Source organism: Muscardinus avellanarius (genome assembly GCF_963383645.1).
Source record: "Muscardinus avellanarius genome assembly, chromosome: 2".
Classification (NCBI taxonomy): Eukaryota; Metazoa; Chordata; class Mammalia; order Rodentia; family Gliridae; genus Muscardinus; species Muscardinus avellanarius.
The window spans coordinates 192166467-192185377 of record NC_137787.1 but is presented as its reverse complement, the minus strand read 5'-3'; the positions used below and the strand labels follow the sequence as shown (position 1 = coordinate 192185377).

Genomic DNA, 18911 nt, shown 5'->3' with positions numbered 1-18911 from the left:
CAACCTTTATAAAGGGTTAGCTTAGCAGTGTGGGCAGAACAGTTTGTGACCTATGCATATTTTAAACCTTGGTGTGCGGTCTGTTGAGCAGTTCCTTCTATTGCGGGAGGTTAGTTTATCTTTATTGTCTGGTTGTCCTTTCCTATGGATCATATCTCTGAACCAATCTTATCTGTAGGTATTTAGAGGTGACAGCGGGTTCATGCATGGGGAAATAGTATTGTTTTCAATATGAGGGTTAGGTGAGGGGGGAGGAGCTGGGGTACAGGAGTAAGGTAAAGTAAAAGATATGATCAAGTTGAGTAAGAGCTTAAGTATAATTTAAGATAGTATCTGGTTGAGATGAAAGATAGTGATATATAGTAGGATTTTTGTGGTCAGTGTAGAATATTTAGCTATAGAGATATGAAATCGTTTTAATAAAAAAACAGTGAGATACAGAAAGAGAAAAAAGTTTTGAGAGAAAAGAGCATGTAGGATAGAGAGGGAGGTTTGCAAAAGGAATGGGAGAGGGAACTAACAAACATGCAGAAAATAACAAAACAAAATGACTAACCAAATAACAATATTAACTATAGCAAAGCAATGACAAAACCAACCAAGAAAAAAAAAATAATGACAGTGAAAGGAAAACACATTCTGCAAATGTATACATACAAAGTCCGCTTGACGTCTGTAGAGATGCTTTCAGCCATTTAATGTCTGTTCATTGTAGTAGGCTTTGGAGCTTGTCCCAATATGTATCATTTGCTTAGTAACCTATTGTCAGTTTTGGGAACCACGTTTTGAGTGTCTGCGCCCCTCTCTCACCTCTCACGACTTTGTGCTCAGGTGTCAGGATGGCGGGTGTCACTGTTAATGGGTTCCCTGTAAGCATGAGGTTCTGGGTTTTCTGGCCCCGTGTGCTCTGCGCTTTCCAGCTCTGGGCTCTGTGCCTTTCCACCCTGGGCCTGCACCTCTCTACCCACACTAGTGGAAGGTGTCCAGTGTAATCTTGGAGTGACTCCCTGTAACCCTGTGTGGGCACTGTGCCCTGGGCACTATGAGCCTTTCCTGTGCCTCTCTAGGTTATAACCGACCATCTCAGAGGTGGGCCCCCAAATCTTAGCCCACCGGGGTCCCTGCGGCTGCTGTGGGTGGTCGTCCACTGAGAAGTACAGTTGCCTTACTGTCCTTCGAGCCCAGGTCTCTGGAGGGCACAGTTGCTGCGGGTGCCGGCTTCTGGTGAGCGCACAGGCTTTGAGATCTTCTTCTCTATCCCTGAAGCATGGCGATGGCCACTAAGATGTCAGGGTTCTGCTGCCACTTACTTCACATCATGTCCTTGGTTTTCTTGCCAGGATTTCTTGGGGACGCTGAGTTGGCAGTTGCGGTCAAGGCTGCTGCTGGCCCAAGATGGTGTGGGCCACCAAACGGGTCAGTTGTGCACTCAGGCTCTTTGCTATTTATCTTGCCTTCTGACTATTGGATTCTCTTCTGCTGTGGTTCCCTTTGTTGTGTTTTGTTCGTAAGTATCTTCGCTGCTTTGTTTTTCTTGTCAAGGAGCTGTCTTCTCGGTATTGATTTTTGCTTGTTATAGCTACTGACATGTGCAGCATCCCACAGTTGCCATTTCCCCTCCCCTAGTTGATGACAAAAAAGTAATACTCATATTGTTCTGGGAAAATACAATGTGAACTCAGTCTATTCAGGTGCCAATGTGCCCAGTGATCTTTAATGATTTTATTCCTAACGTTTACTTATTTGTGGTTCCTATTTTAAATAGTTCTTTGCTGAGTCTCATACAACTTAAGGTTTCATTTAGGGAATTCTTTTAGATTTTTTTTAAATAATCAAAGGTATGATTCCTTCTTATAATAAAGATAAGTTGATATTTTTTTATTTTTTACCTAATATACAAGTAAAACACATGCATTTGTTTAATATAAAACAGTTTGAAAATATACACTTGTGCCTGGCGTGGTGGTGCACACTTGTAATCCCAGCATTCGGGAAGCTGACACTGGAGGATCACAGTTCGCGGACAGCCTCAGCTACTTAGTGAGGCCCTTTGAAACTCAGTAAGACCCAGTTTCAAAATAAAGAATCAAAAATAGGGCAGGAGATGTAGCTCGGAGGTCGAATGCCCCTGGGTTCTACCCTCAAACCCGTAAAAAAAAAAAAAAAAAAAAAAAAAAAAAATATATATATATATATATATATATATATATATATACACACACACACACACAAACACACACACTTATTTTCTTCCTCTATAATAATCAACACATAACTTAGATTTTTAATCATTTATTTAATTAATTCAGAACAGAAATTACATAGGGAAAGTTTAATTTCTAGTACTATTAATTAGTATTACTAAATTACTAGTTCTTGAACTTTGTCTAAATTATAGAAGTTTCCTCTACATTGAGTGAATGAGCAAATTCAGAACACCATATTGAATAATTAACTCATTATATTTGGGATGATAATCGATATTAAGCTTAAAATATTTTTCCATATTGGCTATACTGCTATGTTTTATGTATGTAGATTATAACCAATTTATATTTCCGAATAATTGTGCAATAGAAGGCAAATGTGATGCTCAAGGTAAAAGATGTTCTGTGAGGCTCTAAAGACAACGCTAATATTCTTAAATTGCTTTATATTTAGTATATGCATATGGGCTTGTTTATATCCTACATGTGATGACTTTCAGTAACTATTTTATCCTAAGATGCAATGTTTCCCTTCCTGGAGTATAGGTCATATGATGATCATATAACTTCATTTAATAGGCTCATTGTGGACCTTGCTACCCAGACCTAAACCTCCGAGTTTGATTTCAAAATTACTCTTTTGTGAGTTTCCTCAAACCAACAAGTCACCAGTTTGGTTTATTGTCTTGACACTGATGAAATTATCTGCACATTCATTTAGGAACTAGTATTGTTTTTTCTAAACTCTTGATTCAGTTAATCTCATTTTCTCACCATGGTTACAGCTTTGTAATAAGTTATTCTGCTTTGTATTAGCTGGGAATGTTTGTATCTGCTTTTCTGTGAATGATTAGTGTTATTGTTGCTACTGGTGGTGGTGGTGGTGGTGGTGGTGGTGGTGGTGGTGGTGGTGGTGGTGGTGTGTGTGTGTGTGTGTGTGTGTGTGTTTGCCAGGCATTGACTTTTTTTATTTTTTGTGGTACTTAGGGGTGTTCTACCTCTGAGATAAACCCTCAATCCTTTTTATTTTATTATGTAGAAACAAGTTCTTGCTAAGTTACTGACAGCTTCACTAAGTTGTAGAGGCTGGCTTCGAACCTGTGATCTTCCTGTCTCAGCCTCCCAAGCGCTGGATGACATGCACGTACCACCATGCCCAACATTGTAAAGCAAGGTTTTTAAATTGAGCTTATACTTCATATCTGACTCTGAAATAAGGAGTTATCTGAGATAACTTCCACTAAGTATTTTATCATACTATTAGTTTTGTGAACAATATAAATTATTCTTGGAAACTTTTAAAGACATTTTTTTTTTGGTGGTACTGGGGATGGAACCCTTCTCCAGGCTATACTCCCAGACCTCTTTAATATTTTTATTTGGAAACAGGGTCTCTTAAGCCAGAGAGGCTGGCTTTGAACCTGCACGATCCTCCTATCTCCGCCTCCCAAGTGCAGGGATTACAAGTGTGCGCCACCACGCCCTGCTAAAGAAATATTTTGATAATCTATTTGTTACCAAAGGTAGGAGGCTATGGAAGTTATTTATTTTTCTAAATATCCTGTATTATATTTTATATTTTAAATTTTCACATTGTGACTATTTTTACCTTCTTAGAAGGTTTAATCAGAGGTGGTAATTATATATATGACCAAGTTGAAAAACAGATTATATGTATTACTATAGAACTAGTGATTTCCTGGGATAGTCCTAGGAAAGCAAATTCTTCCTATTCATAATTTCCAGTTATAACCTCATGAATTTCTGTTTTACAGTTATTCCAAAGAAAATTTCTTTTCTAAAATTTTCATTTTATTAAAATATGAATTCTACTATTGGAATAGATTTTCTCTCAGAAAAGACAGTAACAGATTGATTGTCCTCATCTTTCTTTTAGATATACTATCCCAATTAAAGTCAATGTATGTTTCCTTTAAAAATTAAGGCACATTTTGCCGGGCGTGGTGGCGCGGGTTTGTAATCCCCGCACTTGGGAGGCGGAGACAGGAGGATCGAGCAGGTTCGAAGACAGCAGCTCTGGCTTAAGAGACCCTGTTTCCAAACAAACAACAACAAAAAATAGGTGTCTGGGAGTGTAGCCCAGAGATAGAAGGGCTTCCAGGAACCCCAGTACCACAATTAAAAAAATAATTAAGGCACATTTCTTCTCTACTTTTATTTGTCTATTTATGTATGGTGCTGGAGATTGAACCCAGGGGTATTTCTCCTCTTAGCTACAGCTTTATTTAATTTAATATTTTTTAATGTTTGAAACAGTCTCACTAGGTTGCTGAGGGATTTGCTAAATTGCTGAGGTTGGCCTTAAACCTGCATCTTCCTGTTTTAGCCTCCCAAGTACTGGAATAACCAGCATGTGCCATGACTCCCATCTCATCTACACTTTTATTTGTCTTGAGATAAATTCCCGGGTAACTTTTCCACTCCTGGTAGTTGATCAAGCATTTTAAAGATGTTCACGTTGGCCACCGTGTGCTCTGCTTCTTAAAGGATGAGCACTGGTTTAGGATCTCGTTATAAAAATAGCTGTTGTTTCCAAAAAGGTCTAATTTGTGTAGCTAAGAGAACAAAAATGGTCCTTTTCTTTGTGTGAATTTAAAATTTTACTCTCAAGGCTCTTCAATTTCTTATGATTCATAAATTATCCACTGTACTAAGAATACCATTTAAAGTAATAAAAGTATTCCTTTTTGAAAGTCTGTTCCATTATGATCCAAAAATTGTGGGTGGCTTTTACTGAATTAACAGTTGAGTATTCCCTCCACAGAAGTGACGTTTTCTTGCTTAAGATTATTCATTTTGCCTGATGATACCATGTGAAATTTATTTCTAGGGGGATAACTCCTACGTGAAAGATCGCTGGTGTGTTTTTGATGGATTTATGGTCTTTTGCCTATGGGTTTCACTGGTGTTACAGGTAATTAAATATAGATATTTCTAATCACAAGGTAAAATTTTCCTCAAATGGGTGTTATTTTGCATTGAAAGTTTAAATAAAATAAAGAATATGTATCAAATATGACTGCATAATTTGTTAAGCATTATTTTAAATGTTTATTAATAGAAAGCTCTAAATATAGCATTTTAATTATTGCAGACTTTACCTGTTGGTTATCACTGAGAAATAAAAATCAGTGCTGAAGGAAATAATTTATTAATAAACAAATATAAAAATATAGTCACTGGAATAAAGGAAAAGATGTAAAGTAAAAAAATCAAATTTTAAAATGAATATATTTGGGGAAAAGAAAATTGAACTTACACTGACATTCTATTACATATGAGACATTTTAGTTTGACCAATAAATAAGTTATTTTTTTTATTTGGCAATTATATTAAATGTTCTTTTAAGCTGAAAAATATTCTAGTCTCATAACTAAATTCTCAATACAGCTAAGTAAATTAATATTGGAACATACTTTGGTCAATATACTATACTATATTGAAACTAAATATCTTATTTTAAGAAATGGCAAAGGTATTTTAAAAGGAATAAAAGAGAGATTTAATTGGAAAATAGAAATTCAATCCTGTGAATTCTTTCAGGTGTGACTTTACATTTAACTTAACTGAAGTTATCATATTCTTTTTATCTGTTTTGATTTGTTTCTGGTAAGAATACAACAGGAGACAAATACCACAACAAAATTTTAAGTGTTCAATTATTATTATTGACTGTAGGTAAAATGTTGTGCTGCAGACCTCTAGAGTTTATTCATCTCTTATTCACTTAAAATTTGAGACTCAAAGATGTTCATAGACCGCTTGCCAACTCATAGTGTTTGTTGATTAGCAATCCTTACTTATTTATATAAAGCTCACTCGTCTCACATCTATTTCCAGCTCACATACTAGTGTCCTTTGCCACCTAATAACTATTGTGTGTTAAACAAACACTTTAGTTATCATTTTGCCTCTTTTAGTAAGCGCTAAAATTCTTTTTTTCCATTTTCTCCAGATCTTTACTTTCTAATATTTTTGAAAATGTCCAACAATAAACATTAAACATTATTAGTGAGAGAGATTTAGCAACTTATCCTATATTCTAAGTTGGCTTTTATAATAAAAGTTATGCCATTATGAATGGGAAAGTAAACAAGATTAATGGTTCTTTCATTAGTTTGTGCATTTGTTTCTCTTAAGATAGCTATCGCTTCAAAATGCACCCCAAAGAAAATTTATTTTGGTGGAAAAGAATGGAGGGCCAAATTCAAGGTTCAGGGTACACCTTGGGCTGTCCTCCGCATGTTCCATGACTATTAGCAATGCTCAAGAAATAGCTAACCCATTTCCCACCTCTTAATTTACAGGTGTTTGAAATTGCTGACATAGTTGATCAGATGTCGCCTTGGGGCATGTTGCGAATCCCAAGGCCACTGATTATGATTCGGGCATTCCGGATTTACTTCCGATTTGAACTGCCAAGGACCAGGATTACAAATATCTTAAAGTAAGCACTGCTTTGCATAAGTTAAGGGGAGAAGTTTATGAGATCTCTTATACAATTTATCTAGTTTACCTTTCTTTTTCCTTCTAGGCGATCAGGAGAACAAATATGGAGTGTTTCCATTTTTCTACTTTTCTTCCTACTTCTGTATGGAATTTTAGGAGTTCAGATGTTTGGAACATTCACCTATCACTGTGTGCTAAATGACACGAAACCAGGGTGAGTTTATTTCTGAGCTACATCTTAATAGATGTGATGAATAAGACATCTCTGCGTGTTTAAGAGAAAAAATCTTTCTTTCAAAAATCTTTAAAGCAATATTTATGCATTCTTTGTTTTACATTTTTTTACTCCTCAATTTTGTTCTGACCGACCAATGTTTTAAGCCAGGTGTTTAAGACACACCAGAATGAAAACTGACTTAGTGTGGAAGCAGCCTAGGTAAATGCAGATGTTCACATCTGTGCCTTCCCTGGTGTGGCCCAGCAGAGAGCAGGCTGGCCACACTGAGCAAGCTTTTCAAGTGTTTGAGTGGGTTGCATGTTAGGAAAAAACCTCATTTTTATAACTAATAACTCCAGCAATCTTTGCCTGAAATAGTTGCATTTGGTGGCATGTACCTATTAAGACACCATTTCTACATAAAATACTACTATCTAACCTTAAGAAACCCTTCTACCTCTGGGCTATACTCCCAGACCTATTTTTATATTTTTATATGGAAACAGGGTCTCTTAAGCCAGTGCGGCTGGCTTCGAACCAGCACGATCCTCCTGTCTCTGCCTCCCAAGTGCGGGGATTACAAGCGTGCGCCACCATGCCCGGCAAGGTTAATTTTTGATATTAAAAAAAATTGATTTTTTCTGGGTGTACCATAATTTTTCCTTATTATCACAATTATTTTGTCTCTCCTTAACCACTTTATTAAGGTTTTATTAATTTGCAAAAACCTGCTAATATTTAATATACATCTTGAAGAAAGAAAGCAAGTTATCTTATTTCTTCTCTTCCTTTCTAATAGTTTTGATCCTCCTCAAATTAATTTTTGTTTCCTGTGAAGTAGAGATCATAGTATATTTTTCATCTCCTGGTTATAGCAAATGTTGACATATTAGTTCTCAGGATTTTCATTAAGTATGATATGAGCAGCAGAGTTTCAAGGTGAGGAAGTTAACCTTTAGTTCCTATACTGCTGAGAGTTTTTAATCATTAGTATGTGTCAAATTCTGTCTTGTGCTTTTAATGCAAATATATAAATGATAACACTATATTTTATCTTTTATTCTAATGTGGTGAATTACATAATTGATTTCCAAATACTAAAACAATTTTTGCATTCTAGATATAATTTGGTCATGTATTCATTTTCATATGTTGAAATATCTGATCTAATGTTTTGTGGCAAATTATTGCATCTTTTTTATTGTTAAATATTACCTTTATTATTTTTTACAAGCATCAGGGAAGCAACACTCTCATACACAGTTTCTGTAAATATAACTTAATTGTATTTTTTGAGGTCACTGCATATAAAATCTCTTAAAAATGTGCATGAATTTGACCAACAATTAAATCTCTGGGAATGCACACTACACCATTAATTATTTATATATACAATGAATTTTCTTCAGGGATATAGTCACATAATATTTTATAGAAGGAAAAAATGAAAGTAACACAAATACATTTTCACTTATAAGGAATTAAAGTGAATGAATGCATACATGACTTCCTTTAGTTTTCATGAAAATATATACCTACATGCAACAGTGTATACTGCATATTAGCATAGAAGCAAATAGAATTAATGATCATTGATAAATAGATATAATATGATTATATATAGTATAAGAGCAGAAACAAAGTGCTAAAATAATGTGAGAAAATTTGAGATTCAAAGGGACTATCCATATAGAAATAAAACAGAGCCAGGTATCTATGGTAACATCTTAGCTCTGTCACTTGCTGGCCCTAGGGTCATCCACAACCCACTTTTTCTAAGGAACCGTAGGGAAAGCTATATGAGGGCATATGCACTAATTTCATAGACTTTTGTGAATACATTAGCCAGAGTGACACATATTAATAGAACATGTTGGGCAGTAATAAATGGTGCTTGTTATTCAAATAATTTATTTTTTCAAATTATTTAACAAGACACTGATATTAGTAGATTAACATGATTTTTCTAGGCTAATAAAAGTAAATATAAAGATGTTTAGCCTAGCAAAATCATAAGCATTGTCCAATCTCATTTGTAACTTTAATAGGATATTTGGTTAAACACTTCAAACATTCATTTGGGAAAGTATTCAGTAAACATATTTAAGAAAATTTTGTAGAAAATGAGACAAAAAGATGGCTATTAAAATATATTTTAAAGCTAAAGTAATTAAAGCAATGCAACTATGGGAGAAAATAGGTCAGTAGAATAGAATATTATAATGAAAATCTATATCTTCTTATACTTGTCTAGACCTAGGTAAGTACATAAGAATTTAATATGACATGTATATTTTAGTTACGTATGAAACAAAGAACTATTTTTTTCAAATATTTACTCATTTTCCTGATGTTTTATGCTAAGGAAGTCGCTTATCACTGATTTTAGTTATACCCTTATATCATATTAAATTATTGCATCTGTGTTCATGAGAAAAATTATTCTTCAAGTGTCATTATCAAGTTTTGAAATCAGGATAGGACTATTTTATAAAACAAATTGGAACATACTTATTCCTCGCTTATTTTTTTTAACAGAATAGAGCTCATTAAAGATTGATGTCCTTTCTTCCTTAAAGGCCTGATAGAATTTGCTAGTGAAACTTTCTGGACCTGTATTTTTTTGTTGCAAATTAAACATATATAACTTAAAGTTAACATAAAGGGATAGTAATATTTTAGCTTGTTCTGTCAGGTTTGGTAAATTTTATATTGTCAACATAAACAATTTTAAAAAAAAATACTACCTGATTACCCTTCTAATATCTCTGGGAAAAATGGAAAGAAGTTATTTTTGTTCCTGATATGAATAATTACTTTTCATTTCATGTCTTGCTTATAATTTGTTTTTATACCAAAGAAAACTTTTGGACAATGTAACTTTTTTATTTGGAAAATGGAGTTTAATAAGTTATCACCCACTTAGAAATCCAAATAACATAACATAAATTTAAAGAATATTTTTGACCACGGATTCTTACTGGGCAAAACAGTGTTACCATTCTATACTATTTATTCCTCTTTCTGGTACAAATGGATTGGCAGGATCTTAGTATTTGATAAAGAATTTTCAATTTGAAATGTTGATTTTACGAGGCAAGTAATAAGCTACACCCCAAGACCTATTTTTTATTTTTTATTTTGAAACATGGTCTCACTAAATAGTGAGGGCCTCACTAAGTAGCTGAGGCTGGCCATGAATCTGCGAGCCTCCGGTCTCAGTCTCCCAAGTACTGGGATTACAAACGTGTGCCACCGTACCCAGCTAATTCAAATATTTTCTAATTTTACTTATTCTGTGTTTTTTAAACTATAGTATACGTAGAAGTATATTTCTAGAGGGATGGGATTTTCTAAAAGTATTATAGCTGGTATGTCATTTTATTCTGTTGTGGTAAGACAAAAGTCTTTGTAAAATGTACCCTCCTGAAAGTCATTAAGAATCATTTAAGGACCAATGAATTGGTAAAAATTGCATGAGAATTTGAAAAGAATGTAGAATCTTCAGTTTTTCAATGCTATTTTATTTTTTATTTTATTGGTGCATGATAGCCTCACTTCATAATGTGGATCAGGTTGACAACGGCATATATTCATACAGTACTTGGTACCCCCTCCGATTCTCCCTCTTCCCTTCCTCACAATACTGAGTGTTAAGGTTAACAACATTATATTCACATGTAAACACTTATTTGAATGTAGCTATTTCATTGATTAACCTCAGCCTTCTTCTCCCTTATCCCTCCTTTCTGGCTTTGCTGAGGTTTCCCCTCCATTATCTGGAGTCCCTCTGGTGTCCCTAACACTCCCTAGCTTGGGCATATTAGAGAAAACATATGTTCCTTCTCTTTCTGTGCTGGGCTGATCTCACTTAACACAATGTTCTCTAGGTCTTTCCATCTTCTTGAAAATAACATGATTTTGTTCTTCTTTATAGCTGAATAGAATTCCATTGTGTGCATTTCCCATAATTTTGTAACTCATTCATCTGTTGATGGAGACCTAGGTTGGTTCCATCTTTTGGCCATTATGAATTGTGCTGCTATGAACATGGGTATGCATATGTTACTGTAGTTCTCTGACTTCATCCCCCTTGGAAAGATACCTGGGAGTGGATAGCCTGATCATAAGGTGGACCCATTCCCCGGTTTCTAAGGAATCTCCACCCTGATCTCCACGGCGTCTCAGCTAGTTTGCGCTCCCACCAACAACGTTGTTATATAAATGCTACTCAGTCAAGTTAGTTAATTGTGTAGTTCTAGTGTTTTTATCCTTCTTGTTTTTCCATGTTTAAAAATGGTTCTTCTATCAATTATTGGGAGATTATTATTACATTTCCCAAATATGACATTTGCGATTTCTCTTTAAGTTCTATCTGGTTTTGCTTTATGTAATTGATAACTCTAATTAGTATTATGTACTAACTCTAATTATTATGTAATAACTAATTATTATGTAATTGATAACTCTAATTAGTTCATGAACATAGTCATTGGATTGTTCTGGGTCACTGGCCTCTTTATCATTGTAAATTTGAAACTTATTCTGAGCTAGCTTCTGTGCTGTCAGGTTCCGTGTTGGATCTAGAATATGACCTTTGAACATATTTTTGAGTAATAACAATTAAATTTTATGACTATAAATTTTATTTGACCAGTTTGTATCTTATTAAACAATTGGATTATCCCCACAATTCCTTAATATTAAGTGCAATCTAGAGCATTCCTGGACTGATAGTAAGAAAAAGCACATAGCAAATTTTTACTTCCTTTTAAAGCATGAGCCACATAGTTCTGAGCCCCCCTGGAGGTGATAGACACGAGCCCAGTGATAGGAGCTATCTCAAGAAGAAACTAAATGAGAAGGAAACTCAATAGTAAGTCCACCATCGTCGGTCAGATGCCTTTTTCTGCAAAGCTCACTCTACTGTTAAAACCTTGCAGCTTTTGCATTTGTTTAAAGAAGGTAAGTAGGCTGGTGGTGTAGCTCAGGTGGAGAGGGATTGCCTAGAATAAACAAGGCTGTGGCTGGATCCCCAGAACTTCAAATTAATTAAATAATTGGTAATTAATTAAAGAAAATGAATCAACCAGTGAACACCCAATTTATTTTGCTTTCTCCTGCAGTGTCTGACATATAGCACAAAGGCTGAGAAGTAACTAGAACTCATAGACACCGCTGGTGGGATAGACAGACAATGGTATATCTACTGTAAATAGCAGCTTGATATTCTGTTTAAAAGTTGTGTAGTCATAATCATATCTCTCATTTATTCTACTCCAGCTGGAATGAAAAAAAATAAAATATATGTCACATTTATATCTAATGTTCATAGCAACCTTGTAATAGCCCAAACTAGTGCCAACCCAATTGTACCAGTTGGTGAATGGTTAAGCAAACTAGGGTATAGCCACGTAATAAATACTTTTTAGCCATAAAAAGGATGAGCTGATGGTATACGCTCATCTTGAATTAGTTACAATATAACTAGGCTGAGCAAATGAAGCCAGATGAAAAAATATTCATATTCTATAATTCTATTTGCATAATATTCTAGAAAATGCATACTTATCTATAATGATGGAAAGGAAATCAGCACTTGCCTGGGGTTAAGAGTTAGATCTAGAAAAAAAGATTACAAAGGTGGGCAGCTAGGAAACCTCTGGGATGGTCAGTATGTCAAGGATCTTCATTGTGGTTCTGTGCAGGTGTCAAAATGTTTTCAAAGCAGAGAGGAAATGGTGGATTCACACAAACCCAGGGTAGGAAAATTGAAGGGAGCATTGAGTAAGGGAGTGAGATCTGTGGACAAGGGAAGAGACAAAGGTGGGGAGGAAAACCTGGAGGTAGTTTTGCTTATTTCAGTATATGTAGGCTATTGAATATGTCTGGATATTTCCATGAGTTACATGAAAATAGAAAAAGTATCATGTGGTGGGAGACAGTGGACACACAGAAGAACAGAGGAAGCCTCCAGGCCAGGACGTGGTTGTGTGAGAACTGGGCTGAGTGAAGGGCTGGTTTAGATGTGCACATTTTATTAAACTGAGTCCCAATGCGAGATCTACGAAACCTGTTGATACAGAAGATCAGGCCTCATGTGGGCAAACTCAACTCTAACACAAAAATGTAAACTGCAAGGGCCAGTGATTTCAGATTATACTTAGCATTGATATGTAAACTATAATACAAACTTGGAAGAAGCCCAGTAGTGGCTTTGGAACCTGCGGCCCTTGGAAGACTTTCCTTAGTATTTGTGGCCGGCCTCGTGGTGTACACGGCACCAAGAATTGATCATCATTGAAAAACTGACCAAAAGACCTCTTGAATTCTAAGTATTTTCTCTGACTCATTGCATTATCCTGCAAACAGAGTTCATGACGAGGAATTTTATAAATGTTGGCAGAAGCTTCAGTTACTCTACTGTATCAGTTATAACCGAATGTCTGCTTCTTCTCTTTCTCATATTTGCAAATTTTCTCCAATAGCATGACTACACACATATATTTTGTCTTCTTCTTACATGACTCTTAATTTGCTATTCGAGAAGAAATTACCCAGCTAGCTATGTGGTAGTAATGCCACTCATAATCATAATTTTCATAGGTTTGATGACTCAGCAGTAAAAAAAAAGACTTTTTCTTTTAATATTAAGTTCAGTTTTACCAAGTTTTAAAAGCCCACGCATAAGCAGAAAAACTGTCAGTACCATTTTACCATTAGTTCCAGCTCAGACATCAATTAAATTTTATTTTTGGTGACTCAAAAACTGTCCCCACTCAATAGACAGAAAATCCCAATCTTAAGCAAGTTTCAAATTTGCTTCCTGTAGCTTCTAAATTGTGATAGAAAACAAAACAAAACAAAATCCTGTTGTTTGCAGCAACATGAATGAACCTGGAGGACATTATGTTAAATGAAATAAGCCAGGCATGAATGACAAAAACTGCGTGATCTCACTTATGAAACCTAAAAAAAAAAATCAATTTAATTCATAGAATTAGTGTAGAGTGCTGTTTATCTGAGGCTGGTGGTTGGCAGGGGACAGTAAGCGAGGGAATGGGGAGTTGCTGGGTCAAGGGTAAAAAATTTCAGCAAGACAGAAAGAACAAGTTTTTGAAAGTTACTGCACCACAAGATGATATAGTCAATAACAGAGTATTGTGTATTTCAAAATAACTAGTGTATTTCAAATGGATAGCCACAAACAAGTAATTGAGGTTACTTGAGACTGTTACTCAGCTTCTTTACTGGGTCTGCAATGTATACCCATATCAAGACGTTTCATTGTGCTCAATAAATGTAATACAGTAATGATTTGTCAATTAAAAACAGTATTCATTTAAATGTAACTCTCATAAGCAAATAAGACTGATAGTAACCTGTGGCATGATGGGTGTGTTTCTGGCCATTGGTGCTGCCAGGCAGTCTAGGGACCTCATTGCTCATAACCATTGTACTTCAACAATCCTTCCCATTTCTGCCTAATTGATTTGCATGTGTGGTAGGTGCATCATGGAAGATCCTTGTATAGCTTGAGTTACAAAGCTGACCCCTGGAATTGATTCTGTTTAATCTGTGAGGCAAGTGGGATAAAGAGGGGAGCAACTCAATATATGCAGTCTTGTTTTAAAATGGAATGCATTTTCTAAAGCATATGGAAAGGAATCTTAGCTATGTCGTCGATGACATTACCACCATAGCCTTAGATGCTTCTCTGATAATCAACAGCAGCCTAAGGCAGTTGTGGAAAAAGTAATGAGATCTTACTGAGCGAAGCAGTTCGTTTCCTAAAGAAAGTTAACAAGAGCAGTAGCCTGTAGCAGAAGCAGTGCTCTATATAATGCCAAAAGTGCTGGCAGAGATCACCCACGAGCCGAGAGAGGAAGGAATAAAACCAAGCTGGCAGGTGAAAGAGAAGAGGTGAAGACTTTCCTGATACCTTATTATCATTCCTGAAAAAGTAGGAAGACGTATTCATAGCTTCATATCAAATAATGAAATCTTAGTCCCAAGAGTGAGATAATTATAATAAATTTACAAGAAGTAAGTATAAATGTTAACTATATAAAAGCTTATTAGAGAGAGATTGGGATTCTACCAAGTGTTCAGGTAACCGTTTGTGATAGCTGTACAAGTAGTTATAAGAGATAAAGTGATGGCGGATTATAGATAGCCAAGATAATTTTGGCTTATCCACATTGTTTCAGAGTAATTACTAATAGCTTCTTTTTCTGTCCTGAGAGGTCTATGTATGGACCATGCATTCTATGGTCATCCTTCCCAAGCAATCACTATGAGTTGTACTAGAGAAATATATAGTTAGATTTGGGGAAGTTGGCTATTGCTAGTTTACATAAAATTTAAGTACACTGAAGAGTGAATTTAAATTTTGTCTTATAAATTCTGTTCACAAAAGATTGATTTTTAATGGATAGGTTAGAAGATTAAAATGGAAACATAGTGGAACTTGGAGTATTATATTTTAATTTCCCTACTATTTTCTAAAGTTCCTACTGTATCCCCAATGGAACAATAGAAAGGGATTGAGAGATGGTGATGTGGGGGGTAAGAATGGAGAATTAATGAAGGAAACACTTCCATTGAAGTTATGTTTTGTGCACATGTGGAATTATCAATACTAATATCATTATCATGGATGGGATAGAGCAGAGAGTGTGCAGGGAGCCAGTGAGGAAGCTCGCAAGTGCTGTGTGCATGGACGTCACTATCATTCTGAACTACATTATGATATGATGCATATCATACATAATACACCAGTAAAGGTATATTACAATTTTTAATTTCTGTAATCTTTAGAGACAATGCTTTAGAATATATAAAATTACAAATGCCTTAAATTCATGCAAAAGTCTAGGAAGTCTTGACCTATTTAAACTTGTTTTTTGGAAGGAGGAAGAGCAAGAGTGACTGTTACTTTTAACTTACAGGATTTATGCAGAGATGTCTGATAAGAAGGGAATATAAGGATATGTTTGTATAATAGCATATTAGGTAATTTTTGTCTAAAGCATTTAAATCAGAAATTAAGTAGTGCATAAAGATTTTCAATTAATAATAGCAACATGTGTTGAGCATCTATTATACCCAGGTATTTTGCTTTTATAGCTAACTCTTCTTGCAATCTGAAAAGAGCTATTTTTTCCATTTTTCAGATAAGGATACACTCCCAGAGAGGTTAAATAATATATCCAGGGAGGAAGTGAGAGTCAAGATTTGAACTTAAGTTTAACTTCCAAGCCCATGCTTATTCTACAATTTGAGCAATTTCGACATTTTAATTTTACATTCATAAAACTATACACACATCTGTATCTTTTTTTTTTTTTTTTTGCAGTTCTGGGGATGGAACCCAGGGGCATTGTACCTCCGAGCTACACTTCTAGCCTTATTTTTCAGTCCTTTTAATTTTGAAACAGGGCCTCACTAAGTAGCTGAGACTCTCTGAGAACTTTGATCCTCCGGTCTCAGCCTCCCAAAGCTAGGATTACAAACGTGTGCCACCATGCCTGGCTATATACATAAATTCTTTATCATATAAGTAGTATATTTTCTGCACATAGAGAAAATTAAAGTCTATGTTATATCTGGTTTCCATCTTTATCTAGATGTTATGCTCCAAGAAATTTAATCTCATCTGGTTGTATAAAACAATGATCTGGAATATATATTATAGGACAGCATGCGTCTCTCTTAAAATTTTCTGCACACCAATCTCTAAGACATAAGTCACATGATCCACTAATATAAGTCAACTTCTCAATAATAATAATAATATAAAATTATAAATATAATAAAACTTTACAGAATAAATTGAAAGTCCATTTGAAAATTAATACTGTGACTTTTCCCTGAATTCTTTTTTTTTTTTTTTTTTTGGTGATAGTACTGGGGTTCCTGGAAACCTTTCTGCCTCTGGGCTACACTCCCAGACCTATTTTATATATGTTTTTTTTTTTTTTTGGAAACAGGGTCTCTTAAGCCAGAGAGGCTGGCTTCAAACCTGCGCAATCCTCCTGTCTCTGCCTCCGAGCATGGGGATTACAAGCGTGCGCCACCACACCCAGGTGACTTTCCTCTGAATTCTGAACAGCAGAAACATTTGTTAAAGTCTTCATCATCCCCATGCTGTTTGAAAAAATGTTCAACAGAAATTGAGTCGTGTGATCATTTCCAAGACAGCCTTTCTCTGGATCAAATGATTCCTTTTCAAAAGAGAGGATAATATAATTATATAGGGTATAAGACTTCTATTGATAAGTAGTGGTAAATAACCCTTACTGAACAATCGATATATGTTTTCTCATTTAACATTCATAGCAACCTGGCGAGCTATGTTTCCTTTTTACCGCCTATATTGCAGCCAAGGAAGTTGCAGCTTAAAAGGTTAAATAAGATGGCCAAGATAAAAACAAGTTGTGAGCAGTAGGAACAGGGTTTAAACCCTCTTCTCTCTGACAAGCTCACCCAAGCTTTCAGCTGGGACTTGTTCAGCATACAAGATGACCTTCAGCATATGTGTGTCTCAGGTGTTAGAATAAAAGTGCTTCATTTCCCTTTGGTCAAGAAGCACATTCCTGGGAGAAAAATTTGCGATGGGGCAGATGACTAAGTATTTAATATTTTAACCACTTCATTTAAGGCTGAATTCTGAAATATCATAGAGCTTCTGAACATCTATGTGGCTGTGGAGAGAGGGCCCGCCCCCACCACCAAGTCCATCCCTCCCAGACAGTGCTCCCCATAGTTGCCTCCATAGCAACCACATTTAGAATCATTTTGACGTCTCAGGGTCTACCTGACCAATCTGATTTTCCCTATGATGGAAATCTTAATAACACAAATGACTCTAGCCTTACCTTCATTACATTTTGAAAAGTAATTTCTAGGATAAGGACTCATTGGTAGAGAAAATCTGATGATCTTTGTGAAAATATTCATTGTTAACTACATTTCATTGTTTTAGGTGGAACTGAGATTCTCAGAATTGGCTGGCTTAGAAATAGATTATTTATTTTTTGTGCCTGACTAATCTCACTTAGCATAATGTCCTCCAGTTCCATCCATTTCCCTGAAAATGATGTAATTGAGTTTTTTTTGATGGCTGAGTAAAATTCCATTGTGTACATATCCCACAGTTTTGTAATCCATTCATCTGTTGATGGACATCTTGGCTGGTTCCATAGTTTGGCTATGGTGAATTGTGCAGCTATGAACATAGATACACATGCATTAGTTTGGTAGTTTGGTTTCTTTTCTTTTGGGTAGATACCCAACAGTGGTATTGCTGGATCAAATGGAAGATTTGTTCCCATTCTTCTGAGGATTCTCCATACTGTTTTCCAAAGTGGTTGCACTAATTTGCAATCCCACCAACAATGGCACAAAAAATAAGAAATCAGATGCTTTCCCTAATATGTGAGAGTTAGGGAGAAATGGGTCATAGGATGAACTCTTGGAAGAGGATCAGTAACTTTTAACTCTGTTTACATTGTCTTTGGATATACAATATTTTTTTTATTTTTTAGGGAGTTTATTTACTCTTTTGTTGCCTGTGCCATTGAAATCATATCCAAGAAATCACTTCCAATTTCAATGTTGTGAGGTTTTATGACCCAGATTTTCTTCTAAAAGCTTATAGTATTAAGATTTATATTTAGGTCTTTTATCTATTTTGAGTTAATATTTGTATATGTGTTAGGTAAGGGTCCAATTTTATTCTTTTTCATTTATTATTATTTTTCAACAATATTTAGTTAAAAGACTAGTATTTCCTCCACCAAAAGTTCATGGAAACCTTGTCAAAAATAACTTGACAATGTATGAAAGAATTTATCTCTAGGCTTTTATTTAGCTCCAATGGTTTATATATCTGCCTTTAGAACAGTACTACACTGTTTCAATTATTGTAGCTTTATATGGTTTGAAATCAAAAAATATACATCTTCTAGCTTTGTTCTTCTTTGAGACTGTTTTGGGTATCTAGAGTCCATAT

The 18911-nt window shown here is 35.2% G+C and overlaps 1 protein-coding gene across 1 annotated transcript in view; it reads left to right on the top strand.

The window, feature by feature from the left end:
• The window catches only part of NALCN (sodium leak channel, non-selective), a gene marked incomplete at both ends in the record, with an annotated part of 325849 nt that overhangs the window by 17337 nt on the left and 289601 nt on the right, over positions 1–18911 (top strand). Inside the window, 3 exon segments of the mRNA XM_080690305.1 lie at positions 5059–5142; positions 6537–6676; positions 6764–6892. Coding sequence (XP_080546431.1) covers positions 5059–5142; positions 6537–6676; positions 6764–6892 — 353 coding nt within the window.